Source organism: Myxocyprinus asiaticus, chromosome 39, assembly GCF_019703515.2.
Source record: "Myxocyprinus asiaticus isolate MX2 ecotype Aquarium Trade chromosome 39, UBuf_Myxa_2, whole genome shotgun sequence".
Lineage (NCBI taxonomy): Eukaryota > Metazoa > Chordata > Actinopteri > Cypriniformes > Catostomidae > Myxocyprinus > Myxocyprinus asiaticus.
Window position 1 is genome coordinate 3,572,012 of NC_059382.1, and position 18,965 is coordinate 3,590,976.

The 18,965-nt window shown below is 37.4% G+C and overlaps 2 protein-coding genes across 2 annotated transcripts; both read left to right on the forward strand.

Annotated features, from left to right (window-relative positions):
• The first annotated feature begins 1,965 nt into the window (after nucleotides 1-1,965).
• LOC127429613 (gastrula zinc finger protein XlCGF8.2DB-like) lies at nucleotides 1,966-3,560 on the forward strand. Its single transcript, XM_051678744.1, has one exon. The coding sequence runs from the start codon at nucleotides 2,027-2,029 to the stop codon at nucleotides 2,951-2,953; it is 927 nt and encodes a 308-aa protein (XP_051534704.1). The 5' UTR covers nucleotides 1,966-2,026; the 3' UTR covers nucleotides 2,954-3,560.
• A 4,209-nt stretch (nucleotides 3,561-7,769) lies between these two features.
• On the forward strand, nucleotides 7,770-17,128 carry LOC127429617 (ragulator complex protein LAMTOR1-like). The gene is made up of 5 exons (XM_051678750.1): nucleotides 7,770-7,954; nucleotides 12,658-12,803; nucleotides 12,910-12,987; nucleotides 13,078-13,201; nucleotides 13,889-17,128. Exons 1-5 carry the CDS (start codon nucleotides 7,913-7,915, stop codon nucleotides 13,979-13,981), a joined length of 483 nt encoding a protein of 160 aa, XP_051534710.1. The 5' UTR covers nucleotides 7,770-7,912; the 3' UTR covers nucleotides 13,982-17,128.
• The last annotated feature ends 1,837 nt before the right edge of the window (nucleotides 17,129-18,965 follow it).

Below are 18,965 nucleotides of genomic sequence, written 5' to 3' on the forward strand. Positions count from 1 at the left end.
TTCAGTGTCGCTTTAACACAACACAGGAAACTCATGAATATTCATGTATGCTTTGCCCAGTGCAACTGAACATTTCAGAACAATGGCTAGAAAGACACAGTCAAATCATGACGTCAAACTGTACTAGAGGAACTTTGTCCAATCAAAGGCGTTCTAGAACGAGAAGGCACCCGCCCCATTAATCTGCGCTGATTTCTTCGCAGGGCACTTAAAAGAGAGCACAGTCCATGCTGTGGGGTCTTTCCAAACAGAATGTCCAATAATAATCACTGTAGAAGTGAGTTGTGACTGACTGTTATCACCTTTCAGTCCCCTGAAGCCCTCAGAATGGAGGGTAATTGTCTTTGAAGGGAATCGGGCATAGGGACTATCTCTTCTGATTGGACGCGATGAAAGTGTCTGAAGTTTTTATTTAATGCAGTCATTTTTCAGAGGTTTCTTGGGATGTACATCACGAGTACGTTTTCTTTGCTCTTTCTATTTAGTGTAGTGTGATTCAAAACATTGCTATGTTGTAAGGTTTTATTCGCTTGTTCCTGATTCATCTTCATGAGTTGCACAACAGCTCCTGCCTCGTCATTAGTGAAGTCGGCGATGCGCTGTTTTTGTTTGTAACAGGGTCAGTTTGATAATTTTTCAAACCTCGTCAGTCAGTAGCAGATTTAGGTATGGGCGACATGTGCCATTGCCCAGGGCGGCATCTTGCAGGGGGCGGCACGAGGCACCCACGCATACACCCGTCAGCAACTTTGGGGGCATGTTGAAGCGGGTTTCACCCAGGGCGCCATACCAGCTAGAACCGCCACTGCTCGTCAGGGTAAAAGCGGCCAAACTAGTTTGAGATCGCTCAGTTTCTGTACAGTTTCACTGTCCAACAGCAGCACGGTGGACAAAGGAATGTGTGTGTGTCTGTATGACTGCCCTTATTGGCTATATTAAAAAAATGGCACAAGCCGTTCAACAGGTCCCGTCCCAAATTCATGTTTCAGGAGGAAATATGTCAACAGTTTAAAGTAAGCTGTGCTTTTCAAGGAACTTCACGGGGACTTTAATATTTCTGTATTTTGTAGTCTAATCCATTCATTTCCAGTGGCCGGTCATTTTTGACCGGGAACACAACAAGTGTAACAAAGTGAAATAAAACCATTAAATGTAATGAAAATGTTCACATATGGTATCTGAAAACACACAAAAAAATTGGACCAAAGACAAGGAACTTTATTCAATAAGCTATAAGCCATTTTTTCATGGAAAGGTTTGCAAAAAAACTTTCCTAGTCCCTGGAAGATATTAATAAAATAAGTGTTGTGAGATATCTCACTGGTCTCTGTGACAGCTCTAGACTCTTCAAACAACAAACAAATATGTGTCCGCGGGCCACGGTCACTGACGCTTTCTACCTATCAATCATTTTGCGCATTCTTATTAGAGGTACAGCACATTATTGAGGCTTTTTGCCATTTTTATGCCATGTTGTTCATAACAGTTGTCAGTTGAGGGTGCTATTTTGCTGCTGTTGTTTTTAACAACCATTTCTGCTCTAAAGAAAGCTTATATGGGGTCTTTGGAGTGCGGGTCTTTGAAAGAGGGGGTGTGGCTAATTCAATGGCTCAGTCTGGTGGAAGTAGACCGGCTAAAATTGCTTACAGCACCTTTAAGTATAATAAACAATTCGCTAAAAAATAGTCGTCCAGGAACACAACATAACAGTTAAAAGAAGTCAAGAAGGATTTTGCGACAGGTAGGTGTCGGTTTACAGCTCTCCCCAAACGGCAGTGTCGGGGCCATTATATGATTGGCTTAGAAGACTCACGTGATCAAAGTTGACAGCCATGCTCTCTCCTATTGTAAAGCCGTGGAGGTTAACATCTCAGTAAAAAAGAATATCTGACACAAAGGATGTAAATAGCATGAGAGTGACAGAATTAGCCGTTGGTATATCAAAAATCACAGAGACTTAACCTGAACATTTTTCTTTTAAATAAGGGCTTACTTTTATTTTCACATTGATTTTTGAATATGTAATATGTTCATTATAGATCTGATGGAAGTGAAAGACGGACGTCAAGACCTGAATTACCTGAAAGACCTGGAGGAGAAACATCATAACGTCAGAACAGAAGAAAACTTCTCCCAGATGGAAAATAATTTCTCACAAAACAGAGCTCAAAGAGCAAAGGCTAAAAAGTCTTTCACCTGCCCTCATTGTGGAAAAAGTTTCATGCAAAAAGGAGGCTTTGAAAGACACCTAAGAATTCATACTGGAGAGAAGCCTCACACATGTCATCAGTGTGGACAGACTTTTGCACGTAAAGACAGCCTAAGTATACACGTAAGAATGCACACTGGAGAGGGGCCTCTCAAATGCCATCAGTGTGGAAAGAGTTTCACGTGTAAAGAGAGTCTTAATAAACACTTAAAAATACATTCTGGAGAGGAGCGTTTCACATGCCCTCAGTGTGGAAAGAGATTTGCACGTTCATACAGTCTCACTTTCCATCTGCGCTGTCACTCTGGTGACAAGCCATTCAGCTGTGATCAGTGTGGTAAAACATTTGTTTCTGCTTCAGTTCTAAAAGACCACCTGAAAGTTCATACAAAAGAAAAGCCTTACTTGTGTTCTTTGTGTGGAAAGAGTTTTTCATGGCGGAGCAATTTTAAAGTGCACCAGAAAGCACATACTGGTGTGAAAGATCATGTGTGCTCTGAGTGTGGGAAGAGATTCACTAGATCCACACAACTGAAATACCACCAAAGAGTTCATACTGGAGAGAAACCTTACAAGTGCTCACATTGTGACAAGTGCTTCACTGAGTTACAATACCTGAAAGCACATGAGAGAGGGCATACTGGAGAGAAACCATTTCACTGCCGTCTATGTGGGAGGAGTTTTACCCGATCAAATTCTTTACTCACTCATGTGAAAAATAGTTGTCCAAAGATGACAGTGTGACCACAGTTCATTAGGTTTAACAAGTAAAAAGTGTGAGATTCTGATTAAGTCACAACCGTCTAGTGCATGGATTTTCAAAGTGGAAAAAGATACGTTTGACGGAATAGTGAAGAAGTGTTTGATTTGGGAAGCACCTGCAGTATTAGCTCTAAAAATTTTGTGTATTTAAGTTTTGTAGTGATGCTTTTCCTTTAAGTTGGGGATTAGACAAATTGAGTGGAGTAAATTTACCCAGTTTTGTACATTTTTCTTTTGAAAAATAACTTTTAGCTTTTACGTTTTCAGAGCTGTTTTTAGCGTGTTGCTGCATGATTGCGAAGGTGTTCTGGGTGGTTACTCCCAGTAATTTAAAAGAGCCCATCCTTAAAGGAATAGTTCACCCAAAAATAATTCTCTCATCATTTATGCCATCTCAAACTCGTTTGACTTTCTATTTTTCTGCGGAACACAAATAAGGATTTTTTTGATTGGTATTTGATATGTGTTTGTCAATAAAATGCAAGTCAAACTTTTTTTTGGGGGGTGTGGTGGGGGGATTTTCTCCCATTTATCTCCCAATCTGGAATGCCCAATTCCCAATGTGCTTTTTAAGTCCTTGTGGTCATGTAGTGACTCGCCTCAGTCTGGGTGGTGGAGGACGACGTGGCTTGTTGAGCGCGTTGCCACGGAAACATAGCATATGTGGAGGCTTCATGCCATCCACCGCAGCATCCATGCTCAACTCACCACACGCCCCACCGAGAACAAACCACATTATAGCGATCACGAGGAGTTTACCCCATGTGACTCTACCCTCCCTAGCAACCGGGCCAATTTGGTTGCTTAGGAGACCTGGCTGGAGTCACTCAGCACACCCTGGGATTTGAACTAGTGAACTAGCGAACTCCAGGGGTGGTAGCCAGCGTCACGATCGTGATTTGATGCTCGATTACACTTCCTTGTGCTTGACTGATGCACAGAGCACATGTGCAGCTCTCTGACCATGCATCAAGCATGAGGAAGTGTAATCGAGATTACGCCATGGAGACAGCAATGTTAAGATTTATAGTGAAAAAGCGTTTACATTTTGGTCTGTTCTCACCCAAAACCAATCATGGATGTGTCCATCCATGTCTTGAACAATTAAAGTTTTAATGAACTATTCATCGCTGTTGAAATGTGTTGCATAAACAACTGACATACTTTTCGAGATTAAGAGACTAAAAGGAGTGTTATGGTGTTGGAAACTTAACTAGTCAGCCTAGTAAATTAAAATGATACCATGCATTGTGTAGTGTTTAAGGGGGGACGCTATGACTAACATTACATTGCAATAAATAATCTATATAAAATATATAGAGGAGACAGGGGCTTATTGTCACACTTTTATTCCTGTAAATATTTCTGTTGTTATCGCTTATGAAACAATTCATTTAACGGACACTGACCCTTTCTGCCCCATAGCATGGTAATGAATGAGCCTTCTCTAGATGCTTAAAGCAGCATTAAACAAATTTAAGTTTAAAGGTTCTTTAGGCCTTATGTAGTTTGAATAGTTTGTAATTTGTAATTTCATTTTCTGGTGAACTACTGTATTTCAGTATTCTGTATGATAACAAATAAAGTAAGGGAAGTTTCATTTAAAAGCAAAAGCATGTCTAAAAAGGTTTAAAATAGACAGAGGCAGCTCTTTCTGCATTACTTATCTCTTAGGACTGTCCATTTACAATGTATATAGACTTTTTGATAGATGTTTTTTTTTTATTTATTTTTTTTTTAATAGCCTACAATAACTGGCTTGTCTGTGGACTTTGCCTATTGTTTAAGGATGTACATTCTGGTGACTTTAAGAGAAGCATTTTTACATTCTCTTGAGTACTGGCAAACAAAAGGATACATTTGCAGGTTTTGCAATGCTATAAATGATGGTAGGTAATCTCAAATATGCACTTTATCCAGCGCTCTTTTGGTTCCCTTTGTTTGCAGTGCTGGGTAGATTATTTCTGAATTGTAATCTGGTACGTATTACAATATGCATGACTAAAATTGTAGTCAGTATAATGTAATAACTTGGATTACATTTTAAAGTAATCTAATCTGATTGCTTTTGGATTACTTCTGACCTAATTCTTGTTTATTTGATGCCACATGCATTTGAGGAGGATAAGCTTGTACCATTTTGACCCAGTGTTGCTTGAATGATTAAAGACAACTTAATTAAAAAAGGCACATGTTCTTTCAACGTTACAAAAAACTGTCTCAAAGTTGTCAAAAAAAAACTAAAGTGCATGTGCATTTTGAAGCTGAGTACAAAAGCAACATTCGAAAACACTCGAAGACTTATTGAATGTATATCTGCTGTAAACTGATTTAGAATGAAAAACTTATATATATATATATATATATATATATATATATATATAAAAGAAGAATTAGAAGGATCAATAAATTATGTAAATAAATATATTATTAATTTACTACCTTTGCATGATTAATTTTTCATCATGTAATCTATAAAAAAGTAACTATAATCTCATTATGAATGTTTTAAAATGTTATTTAATCTAATTACAAGTACTTGATTTTCGTATTTTTTTTTTTTTTTTACTATTTTACAGAGCGATCGCTCCAACTGATTCAATCCGTGATTGAGCTAAATGAGAACTGATTCGCGAACCGATTCAACCAATTCATTGAAGGGAACCGACTCAAAAGTGTGATTTATTCACGGATCGGGCATCACTAGTTCTGATTTCAAACAGCTGCCGGAAATAGAGAAAACACAACTCGAATAGTGATATTGTTAGGGTTAACGAAAATGTTTCTCTGTGCTTTGTAGCCATGTCAATCAATACAAAGTAATTTTAGCAAGTCAGTTCACTCGGTTCCCATCTTTGGAAAGCTCCCAGGTAGCTATTTTGTATGTAAACAAAGCGGCATACAAGTGCAGCTCCCATCTTCTTGAATGGGGAAAGACCGAAATCTGTAAAACAGTTAGTCCTGATTACGATCAAAGAACATATTTCAAATCAGCAGTACAAATATCACATAAACTGTGCTTCTTTCTCTTATATTGCGCTAAAAATCTACATTTTCCAGGCTTGTATAGCTAATGCGCATGCGCGTTCTCGAGTTGATTGACAGGCGATGTCTGTATCTGAAAGGTGATTTGCTCTTTTAACTGTAAGGCGGGACTTCTTTTCTACTTCCGTTGACCGTTGGGCGTTCCAATTTCTCCCATTCATTTAAACAGAAGTGGCCCGTCTCTTGACAAAAAGCAAAAGAAATATAACTCATAGTTAACAAGAGATCTTTCTATTCGAGGGAGAATTCTATTGAGTAAGACAGAAGGTCTCTCGAGAGCAGCATACCTTTTCTCCTCACTTAGTGCCCCAAAGGATATATGCTCACAAATGGATAAAATACTCTTTCATTTCATCTGGAGAAGCAAACTTCATAAAATTAAAATCAAGCATATTCAATAGCATCCTATATTATTTTTTTGAAAAACATGGGGGATTAATTTTTTTGTTGCAGTGTCCTTATATAACTGGTAAACTTCCTATTGCTTTGGCCAACTATCACAAACAAGCATTACTGTTCTGGTCACTGTTGTACAAACACAATTGTTCTCCTAGCAGGTGTTTTATATGGAAAAATGGTCATACAATCGGCACAACATATTAATTGTAAACCAGTTTATTGACAAGAATGGGCAATTATTCACAAACCCTAATTTTATTTCAGAATATGTTTTTTATTTTTTATTTTTTTGTAAATGAAAATATTAACCAAGTAATTAGGGCTATCCCCAATGGCATAATAATCTTAACCAAATTCTCAAATGTAGATATTAATAATATAACCTTACAAAATCCTCAACTTTTTGTAAATGGTCTCTCCTTTTTTGATAAACGTTTTAATAACAATTTTATAAGAAATTCCTTTAATGTCGGATCCAGTCCTTCATGTAAATCAAAATGGCTTAAACCTCATTGTATATCTTGGCACAGCATTTGGACATTACTATATAATTATGTTATTTCTAATAAAGTAAAATAAATCATTTACAAAATTATTCATTGATGTTATCCTGTAAATGCAGCCATTAGTAAATATATTCATACTGTTTGTTATAAATGTACTTTTTGTGACAAATAATTTGAAGATATTGAACATTTATTTTTTTATTGCCCTTTTTCTATTTCTTTTTGGACTGATTTTAAAATAGACACGACAAAAAAATTAATCAAAACTTTAGAACCTTATGACATTTTACTTTGTTTTCAAAACCCATATTTGTCTGAAAATCAAAATTACATTATTAATCTTTTAATTATTTTAATTTTTTGTTTTGTATTCATAAGACAAAAATAACTCAAAAGAAACCCTCATATATTACCTTTTGTAATACTGATCTCACAATATACTTTGAAACCCTTTCAAACATGAGATCACAATATATATATATATATATATATATATATATATATATATATATATATATATATATATATATATATTTTTTTTTTTTTTTTTTTTTTTATTTATTTTTTTTAAAGCTTTTCAAATTCATGTAAATGCCCTAATATTATATAGCACTTTTTATCCAAGTATTTTTTATTATATATATATATATATATATAATGTTATTCTCTGTTTCACATACTCTGAACTGTACCACAATGCCTTATATTTGCCTTGTACTTTTGCATTGTACTTGTCTGTAATTGAGCTAAATAAATAAATAAATAAATAAATAATAAAGTGGCCCGTCTCTGCTAAACAATCTCTGATATAAGAAAAGAAAGGCAGTCAGGGGAAGCTGCGAGGAGACGGAAGTCACGTGACCGCTGTCATGTGACGGTTCGTGCGTTTGCAGCGAAGATTTTCATAGTTAAAAGACAAACAAAAGCAAAAACTGCAGTTTTGAGACTGAAAACCCCACGAAGAGTAGACTGAACCTGCTGGAAGGATATCATGGGGTGTTGTTACAGCAGCGAGAGCGACACGACGGATGAGGTAGAGAGAGATTTCATCAAAATACATCAAGTACAGTCACAATGCAGCTGAATGTGGAGTTTGTTGTTGTTCTTGCAGTCAGATTTACACACAACACTCACATTCACACATATAATGACCCGCTCTTGTGTGTAATTCTCACTGCAGCAACGGGCCCAATATTGCGTTTGCTTCACAACTACAACAAACTCGCTTTAATAACTCATTTCGCCTTTAAACCCTCATTGTAATTAGAACTGTTCGTGTCATCGTGATTAAACATGGGGGATGTCGTGATTTGTGTGTGTGTGTGTGAGAGTGTGTGTGAGAGTGTGTGTGTGAGAGCGAGAGAGAGAGAGAGAGAGAGTGTGTGTGAGTTTGAGTGTGTGTGTGTGTGAGAGAGAGAGAGAGAGAGAGAGAGAGAGAGAGAGAGAGTGTGTGTGTGTGTGAGAGTGTGTGTGAGAGAGAGTGTGTGAGAGCGAGTGAGAGAGTGTGTGTGTGTGAGAGAGAGTGTGTGTGTGTGAGAGAGAGAGAGTGTGTGTGTGTGTGTGAGAGAGAGAGAGAGAGAGAGAGAGTGTGTGTGTGAGTTTGAGTGTGTGTGTGAGTTTGAGTGTGTGAGAGTGTGTGTGTGTGTGTGAGAGCGAGTGAGAGAGTGTGTGTGTGTGTGTGAGTGTGTGAGAGAGAGAGTGTGTGTGAGTGTGTGAGAGAGAGAGTGTGTGTGAGTGTGTGAGAGAGAGAGTGTGAGTGTGTGTGAGTGTGAGTGTGTGAGAGAGAGAGTGTGTGAGTGTGTGTGAGTGTGAGTGTGTGAGAGAGAGAGTGTGTGTGTGTGTGTGTGTGTGTGTGTGTGTGTGTGTGTGTGAGAGAGAGAGAGAGAGAGAGAGTGAGAGTGTGTGTGTCATGGGAAACCTGTGAACATAAAAGAATTGCAAAATGGTGATTTCCAGGCTCTTTAAAGTAATGTCACTGAATAAAAAAGGAAAAGAAGTAATGGAATGTTCTATAATGAATAGACAATGGGTTCTAAAAGTCTGAGACCACATTGAAAATCTGAGATTCAATGTCATTCGTCCAACCTGGAATTAAACAAGGTTTTAAAATTGAGGAAATGGAAAAACAAAAGTTATGATGTGAAATGAATATATATATATACAGGTGCATCTCAATAAATTAGAATGTCGTGGAAAAGTTCATTTATTTCAGTAATTCAACTCAAATTGTGAAACTCGTGTATTAAATAAATTCAATGCACACAGACTGAAGTAGTTTAAGTCTTTGGTTCTTTTAATTGTGATGATTTTGGCTCACATTTAACAAAAACCCACCAATTCACTATCTCAAAAAATTAGAATACATCATAAGACCAATAAAAAAAACATTTTTAGTGAATTGTTGGCCTTCTGGAAAGCATGTTCATTTACTGTATATGTACTCAATACTTGGTAGGGGCTCCTTTTACTTTAATTACTGCCTCAATTCGGCATGGCATGGAGGTGATCAGTTTGTGGCACTGCTGAGGTGGTATGGAAGCCCAGGTTTCTTTGACAGTGGCCTTCAGCTCATCTGCATTTTTTGGTCTCTTGTTTCTCATTTTCCTCTTGACAATACCCCATAGATTCTCTATGGGGTTCAGGTCTGGTTAGTTTACTGGCCAGTCAAGCACACCTACACCTTGGTCATTTAACCAACTTTTGGTGCTTTTGGCAGTGTGGGCAGGTGCCAAATCCTGCTGGATAATGAAATCAGCATCTTTAAAAAGCTGGTCAGCAGAAGGAAGCATAAAGTGCTCCAAAATTTCTTGGTAAATGGGTGCAGTGACTTTGGTTTTCAAAAAACACAATGGACCAACACCAGCAGATGACATTGCACCCCAAATCATCACAGACTGTGGAAACTTAACACTGGACTTCAAGCAACTTGGGCTATGAGCTTCTCCACCCTTCCTCCAGACTCTAGGACCTTGGTTTCCAAATGAAATACAAAACTTGCTCTCATCTGAAAAGAGGACTTTGGACCACTGGACAACAGTCCAGTTCTTCTTCTCCTTAGCCCAGGTAAGACGCCTCTGACGTTGTCTGTGGTTCAGGAGTGGTTTAACAAGAGGAATATGACAACTGTAGCCAAATTCCTTGACACGTCTGTGTGTGGTGGCTCTTGATGCCTTGACCCCAGCCTCAGTCCATTCCTTGTGAAGTTCACCCAAATTCTTGAATCGATTTTGCTTGACAATCATAAGGCTGCGGTTCTCTCGGTTGGTTGTGCATCTTTTTCTTCCACACTTTTTCCTTCCACTCAACTTTCTGTTACATGCTTGGATACAGCACTCTGTGAACAGCCAGCTTCTTTGGCAATTAATGTTTGTGGTTACCCTCCTTGTGAAGGGTGTCAATGATTGTCTTTTGGACAACTGTCAGATCAGCAGTCTTCCCCATGATTGTGTAGCCTAGTGAACCAAACTGAGAGACCATTTTGAAGGCTCAGGAAACCTTTGCAGGTGTTTTGAGTTGATTAGCTGATTGGCATGTCACCATATTCTAATTTTTTGAGATAGTGAATTGGTGGGTTTTTGTTAAATGTGAGCCAAAATCATCACAATTAAAAGAACCAAAGACTTAAACTACTTCAGTCTGTGTGCACTGAATTTATTAAATACACGAGTTTCACAATTTGAGTTGAATTACTGAAATAAATGAACTTTTCCACGACATTCTAATTTATTGAGATGCACCTGTATATCTCAAGCTTTTGACACTTAGGACAATTGAGGGACTTGTACACAACTATTACACAAGGTGCAAACATCCATTGATGCTCAAGAAGACAACACACTACAATATGCATACTGTAATCTATGTAATTATCTGTGATGTAGATTCTGAAGAACAGTACTAAATAAAAAAATCCTTTATATTTGTATAAATTATGAAAGGGGTGTGAACATTTGAGACAACAGGGGAATGCAAACTTATCTTCTCATCTATATATACTGTATATTAAACCTCGACTAATGGGTTATCAGCTGTCTTCCTTTTCTTTGGCTTTCTATCTTGTTTCTGAACAGCAATCTAAATCAAGCAATTCTGTGATTTGGCGACTACAAACAGCTATTTGGCTCCTTAATGTTTCAGTTTAGGAGCAATGGCTCCCGAGTCATTTTTTTAGTCTAGAGCCCTGTATAAATCTCCACTTTCACTTCCACATTCTTCTTCCTTTGTTTTTGGCGATTCACATTCTTCATGCATATCGCCACCTACTGGTTGGGGCTGGGCAATGTTGGAGATTTATAGTAAAAAGAAAAAAGGGACATCAGCATTGATCTGTTTCTCACCCACACCTATCATATCACTTCTGCAAATATGGATTTAACCACTGGAGTTGTATGGATTACTTTTATGCAGCCTTTATGAGATTTTTGGAGCTAAAGTTCTGGTCACCATTCACTTGCATTGTATGGACCTACAGAGCTGAGATATTCTTCTTAAAAATCTTCATTTGAGTTCAGCAGAAGAAAAAGTCATACACATCAGAGATGGCAGGAGGGTTTGATACATTTATGAGGGAATTTTCATTTTTAGGTTAACTATCCACTTAAAGCAAAACAGAGATATACCAGATACTAAGACAATCTAAAATCATATGCCATTAATGTGATTGAATTGTGATGACATTTTGCATTATATGAGAAAAAAAAAAAGCAAAATAGAATAATTTTCACATGGACTGTTTAGTTTTTCTAGTTATTCTCTGCGCTGAAATATATATTGGCCTGAAATGTCTTTAAAACATTGTGCATCATGAATGACTGAAAACTCATTGAAATGTGTTGGTCAAAACGACCTGGAGCTCCACCTATTTTTATGCCGACAGCTAATTACCGTTCAGTCAGTTAAGATCAGTCAACATGAACACACCGGCGTGCAGAGTTATTAGTGAGCTGGTATAAATTTACCGACATCTGTGTACGATCGTACACATAGACACATTTTCCAAGAACATGTCATGCAATTTTTTTTATTAGTCTACAAAAGGAATAAAATCTACTGAAATACTCTTAAGTGCCCATTCACTCTTTTGTTTGATTTGGTGCTTCACTCATGTGCCGTCTGCAGCTGAACCCATTCACACATTTGCCCAATGTAAGATATGCCTATCATCATTCTTTTGTCTGTATTCTACCCATTAACACTCTTTTATACACCCATCTTTGCAGTAGTATTAGTGTCATCATATATTACGCATTAGCGTCATGAATTCAGAATGTAAACATGACAAATTACACATTATCTACGGCATATATCACTTAAAATCATCCGAGTAGTTAGTTTTTTTTTACTGTTGTTTGAATTCTACTCAAAGAATGAGGCACGAAGTCATTGATAACACATTTTAATGTCATATTAGTTGATGTTTTACATGTAGTCTTGAGCGTCCTCATTTAAATGCTCCCCCAGTGGCGTTTCCTGTGTCTGAATGTTTGCAAACAGTATGCCGTTGCTTCGCTGTTTCAAACTACTTTTTGGCTCTGAGCGAAGAAGCGCTTCGCCATGAGTATATGTGCCTTTAGTGCGAGGATGCAATTTCAAGTTGACTTACTGTAAGTAACTTGAGCAAGGGCACTTGCAGAACTCGACCTAGCAACTTTATAGTTACCAGCCCAACATTTTTAACCACTATACCACACCACCCATAATGTTTCTAACCTGGCTCTGCTTGACCCTTCTGTGCAGAACACCGATGAGTGGAAGCCACTGATTCCAGACCCAAAACTAGAAAGAAAACCCCTCAATGGCAGTGAGCGAAGCGCTGACAGCCTGCCGTCCAACCGTACAGACGAGCAGGCCCTGCTTACGGTCATTCTGCAGCGGACAGCCTTGTATGACAAACATGTTTGCTTTCTCTGCATAAACTCCCATTTATTCATTGTTTGTAATTAAGCCTGTCAGTTGATTTAAAACTCACATGTTCTGTTTCTCTATTAGGAACATAATCGACGTGTCAGCTGTTGATTCGCAAGGCATGGAACAACATGAATACATGGACAGAGCCAGACAGTATAGGTGTGTGTTACGGTACTGAAAGGGGTAGTTCAGTGTTGTACAGCACAAAGCTAGCTATGTTGAGCAGAATCATGTGTGTTTGTATTACAGTACGAAGCTGGAAGTTCTGAGCAGAACACTCACTCAGAAGAAGCCGGTTCCTCTTCCATCACTGACAAGCCAACCTCACCAGGTGCTCGCCGCTGACCTGGTGCCCTACGCAGATGTACAACAGGTCAGACACCGATCCACCCACCCATCCATCCATCCATCCATCCATCATTTGAATTGCTCCGCTCAATTGGCCCATTTGAATAGTCCATCAATGTGTGTATGAGATTTTTCAGATATTTGATTGTCCACTGTATGAAAACCATAAGTACGATAAGCTACGAAAGACATAGCACACTATTCCAGAACAGTCTGAAGGTCTGTGCCGAGTTTGATGGATGTAGCTCGAAAGCTCTTGGTGGAGTGTTAGAAATTTTGGTCTTGGTTTAGGGATTTTGAAAAAACCCTAACAAAGTTATCATGAACTAACAATGAAAGATATATTTTACAGCATTTCTTAGATATAGATAGATGATAGAAAATGACAGCTTGATTGGAAATGATGCCCAATAAAAAATATTCTGCTCACAAGTGATATCTCCCTTCATGTCATCTCAAGCATGCTCTTCACTGGCACTTTTGTTGACTTGGTTAACAAGTACACTAACTTTCGAAAAAAACTTTATTAGGGGCAAAATTGTTTGGTGTGGTGGAAGTGACGCCACAACGGTGGAACAGTTGTAATTTATGAAAAATGTATTGAAATCATTTTCACACAATAAATATTGAAAAGGTAATGGATTTTACTAACTAATATGGCCTACATGCCATTTTCAGTGTTTTGTTTGACTGTGTTTTCTATCCTCCACAGGTCTCAAAGATCGCTGCATATGCCTACAGCGCCATCTCACAAATCAAAGTAGATGCAAAAGAAGAGTTGGTGGTGCAGTTTGCTATACCATGATTCAAAAGACGAACCCACTTTATCACACATCCTCGATCTCTATTTTTCTCTCTAGCCCATTTCTCCACCATTCTTTCTCCATACTTTTCCCTTCCTGAATCCAATAGAAATTCAGATACTGATGGATTCGTTCACTGAATGTCCTGCAGATATATATATATTTAATCTAGACCACAACTCCATGTGTAAGTCTGTTAGGACGGTCACCCTAGACACCCTCAGGTACCCACAGCACAGAGCAGAGGGTAAAACTGTTTAACATAACATGTAATGGACTACTCATGCTAGGATGAATTACTGTACAATTGATAATTGATGTGAGGTGTTAGGCCACATTTGGTAGTAGTTCTTCAGGGTTGTTCACACATCAACCAAACACACAACAAATACCACAAATATATAAAAGTCAACGGTGGTGTCAAGCTGCCACGATTGCTTTGGTGATTCGTGTAAGCCACTGTTGGCTTTTGAATGTCTTGATTGGTCGGAGGTTGTCAAACCAGGTTTTTGCATTTGTACAGGCTTTGGTTCCACAATGCATTGAACACAATCACACATACTGTACTCCCAGCTTCAGTTGTGGAATCCTTCTCATAATGGCCAGAAACTATCCTAAGGTTAAATCTAGATTTGCACAGTTTTTGCTGGATGGTATTGTAGAGTGTAAATACAACACAGAGGGTTTTGGTTCAGCACTGTCCTGCATGCAAAAAGTGTTTTTCTTAAAGGAATATTTTGGGTTTGCTTCAAGTAAAGCTCAGTTAGAAACATTTGTGTCATAATGTTGATTTCCAGAAAAAATTATTTTGACTCGTCCCTCTTTTGTTTTTGTTTTTTCAAAGCAAAAATCGCAGTTACAGAAAGGCACTCACAAGGGAAGTGAATGAGGCCAGTCCATAAACAATAAAACACGTGTAATGTTTACATCTTTTGCTATAGTTTTGAAACAGCTTGTATTTTAGTGTTTATGGACTGGCCCTATTCACTTCCATTGTAAGTGCCTCACTGGAACCGCTTTTTGAATAAACGTGGGGCGAGTAAAACATTTCTGTGGAAATCAACATGATGCCACAAATGCTGTTGAGTGAGCTTAACTTGTATTGAACCCGGAATATTCCTTTAATCAATATTTTACTCTTGTTTTTTCAGTAAAAAAAACAAAAAACAATTTAAACATTCTTAAAACAAGATATATTTACTTTAAATGAGCAAAATTGCATTAAATATTTCTGTTTGCAAAAAGAAGTTCGATTTTTTTTTTTACGCCATTAGCAAATAGTTTTGTTTATGTTTTAAGCATACATCTAACAAAGTTTTGTTCGAATTATGCTTAAAACATGAAATAATAATAATAAAAATTGCCCTTGGAGTAAGCTCAAAACTTAATTCAAGTCTTATTGTCTTCAATAATTTTCCCTGAAGTAAACTGATCTTGCTTTTAGGATGCTTTTGATTATTTAAATTTTTTTTACTGGAAAACAATGTGAAAAAAGTGATTAAGAAAATCACTTCAGCGCATTCTCTTGTTGGTTTCTGGAATCACTGTGGTTAAGTGTTTATTATTCCGAATTCAGTTCTAAAATGTTATGCACTGTGGATCTAGATTGGGTTCTGGATTAATATGAGCAAAATACAGAAATAATACTTCTGTCTCACCAGACTAAAATGCACATATTGTCATATTAACACTTTTAACGTTTTCATATTCATAACGTTTGAATATTTCAGCCTCATACCAACAGTGAATTAATCTACACGTGTAGAACTTTGTTGTCTGTGCACGATTTGCTCAGTTCTAGATCTTATTAAATTGTCAAAGTGACTCTAGACTGGTTTAGATTTGAGTCTATCGCTTACCAACAGCTACTCGATTGTCTAGAAATTCAGAGCTGGAAGCAGCTCAGGAGATCTTCTGCAATTTTAGACATTAATAATTTTTTTCCCTGTTGCTGTTTGAGAAATTGGCACTCTTGCAAAATGCACATTTGTAACAGTGGGCAGGTGACAAACCCCACTAATCTAATGTTTAAACATAAGTGCACGAGACTGCCTGGAAATATCAGAAATTCTGACGGTCATGAGATTCAGGATATAAAACCCTATGATCTAGAGTAGCTCTGTTATTGCATTTAAAGGGACAGTTCAACCAAAAATAAAATTATGTCATGATTTACTCACGCTTATGTTGTTCCAAACCCATACACGTTTTTTTCCTGACAGAATGTTTTTTTTTTTTTAGGTGAACTATTCCAGTAACAGGAGAAAAAGGGTTATCTTTTTGTGCACTTTTCCTATAAACCTGTTCAAATCAGACATGCAGTCATATCAGACACAATGGATATGGTTACATGTCAGAGTTTCTTAAAGGGACAGAGCAATTTGGCCTGCCTTATGAATAAACATCCTGTAAAATCGTGTTTTGGTGAGGTGTGGTGGGATGGGAATTTGCTGGTTTGTAAATGATGTTCTTTGTGTCAATGCCTTTAATGTACAGAGTGTAAAATGAATCGAGATGAACGATTAATACCATGTGTGTAGCAGGAAGTAAACAGCTCTACAGCGTTATGTCTTAGTCATAAGGCTTTGCGATCAGTAGCTTGTTTTTGTTGAAGCAAACAAGGACACTTTTACCCTGCCTGTTCCACTTTTAACCAAATAAAACAATTGAAAAGATCAAGCAAATATTATTTCTTCAGCATTCTCCATTAAATATAATTATTATTATTATTTTTGCTTTGCTTTGTGCCGAAAACGATGAACGCACCAGTGAAATCAAATGACTGCCGTTCTTTCCTGACAGAGTCTGAGATGCCACAGAAAATGTTTGTAACTATTTATTTTAGTTTTTATGTATTTATGCAAGCTCACAGACAGTGTGGTATAAAAACTGGCTTTACAGATCATCGCAAGGCACTTATTCTTTGAGGTTTTTAAAGGGATAAAGTGCACTGTAATACTCAGTACTCACTTTGTTTTCTGTTGCAGTGTGCTAATAGTATTGTTTCAGTTTTTGTTTGTTACCTTAATGTGGAATACTACCTGATTTACAGAGATGATTTTCTTAGGCTAGAACCAAAAACAGTTAATCTCAATATTGTTAATACTGTTTTGTTGAATGAAATTGTGTATTAAAGACTTTAAAAATGACAGTGCAAAGAGTTGTTTGTTTTTTTCCAATTCTCTATTGCTTAAGATGTTTCACCCCTCATCAGAGTGGCTTCATCAGCTACTAATTAAACCACAACTTGGCAAAACATCTTATGCAACAGAAAAACACTGTAACTGACTAGAATAATTCGCCCTCATGCCGTCTCAGATGTGTATGATGTTCTTCTGCTGAACACAAATGAAGATTTTAAGAAGAATATCTCAGCTCTGTAGGTCCATACAATGCAAATGAAACTTTGAAGCTCCAAACAGCACATAAAGGCAGCATAACCGTAATCCATAGGATTACACTGTCCAGTGGTTTAATCCATGTCTTCAGAATCGATATGAGAGGTGTGGCTGAGAAACATCAATGTTTAAGTCCTTTTTTAACTATACGTTCTCTTCCCTGTCCAGTAGGTGGCGATGTGCACAAAGAATGTAAATTGCCAAAAACAAAAGAAGAATGTGAAAGTGGAGATTTATAGTAAAAAAAGGACTTAAATATTGACCTGTTTCTCACCCAAACCTACACTGTTATATCACTTCTAGAGACATAGATCCACTGGAGTTGTATGGATTACTTTTATGCTGCTTTTATGTGCTTTTTGAGCTTCAAAGTTGTGGCCACCATTCACTTACATTTGTATGGACCTACAGAGCTGAGATATTCTTCTAAAAATCTTCATTTGTGTTCTGCAGAAGTAAGTCATGCATCTGGGATGGCATGAGGGTGAGTAAATAATGAGATAATTTTCATCTTTGGGTGAACTTCACTGTGTACGCCACATTCATTCATACTCCTGTTCACACTGACAAAGATTAAATTGCAGCAGGTCACTGAGTCTGTGTTGTTGGTTGCAAGGAAGAGTTCCTACTCGACCACTATTACTGTATCCAACTGTATGAGGCAGGGAATCACTTTCTACACTGCTGTTGGTAGTCGCCGCATCACATTGCAAAGCGTTGTCAGTGTGAACGCCCCTTGAGGGGTCAGATAAGCAAGACTCAGTCCACTTTGCTGTGACTCGTGAATTTGCGTTGGTTTCTGCCTCTTTGCCAAATGGAAGCCAATCCCCATTTCTGTTTGGTAACAGCACTGAAATCACAGTTGTGATTTCTGATTTGTTAGTGAATCGTTCTTTTCAATGAATTAGTTGAAATGGTTCACCAATCGGTCTAAATGATTAATTAGCAAATCGGTCTGAATCAAAATGATTTTTAAAAATCTATCCATTATCAGAAACGCTTGGAAAAGTCATGGAAATGTATTGGTCAAAAAGGATGGGAACCCTGCACAGAAAAAATAAAGCTTTGAATTGACATGATTTAATCATGCACATCGGTTGCATATGAATCAATTACGTTACATCAACATATTTTTTCCTCTTGGTTTAGCTCATTAATTCTTTGTCAGAAAACATAATTTGCTCATGTAATTTCAATTTAGTGGAATAAAGTTATTTTTAAATATTGACCCAAATAAGCAGCCTCAAAGTGGTTTCATGTGTCCCTAACATGATTCATTTCTTCAGTTTTATATATTATTTGTCATATTACTGATTTGTTATAAGATTATGTAAGTTAGCTATCTTTTAGCAAGCAATAACATACATTAGCATGCTAAAAACTATGTAGTAATTGCTCCTTGAGTAAAGCACCATTTAGCATATTGTTCATGTACCCGTCCTCAAACTAAGCAAAAGCTCCACTCTTCACCACAAAGGAACCCCTGCGTCACAGAATCTAAATCCCAAAATAACAACATGAAACACTGTTAATTCTCCCCCTTTTCTCATCTTGCTCAAAATGCATAAAACACTTCATGTAAAGCATG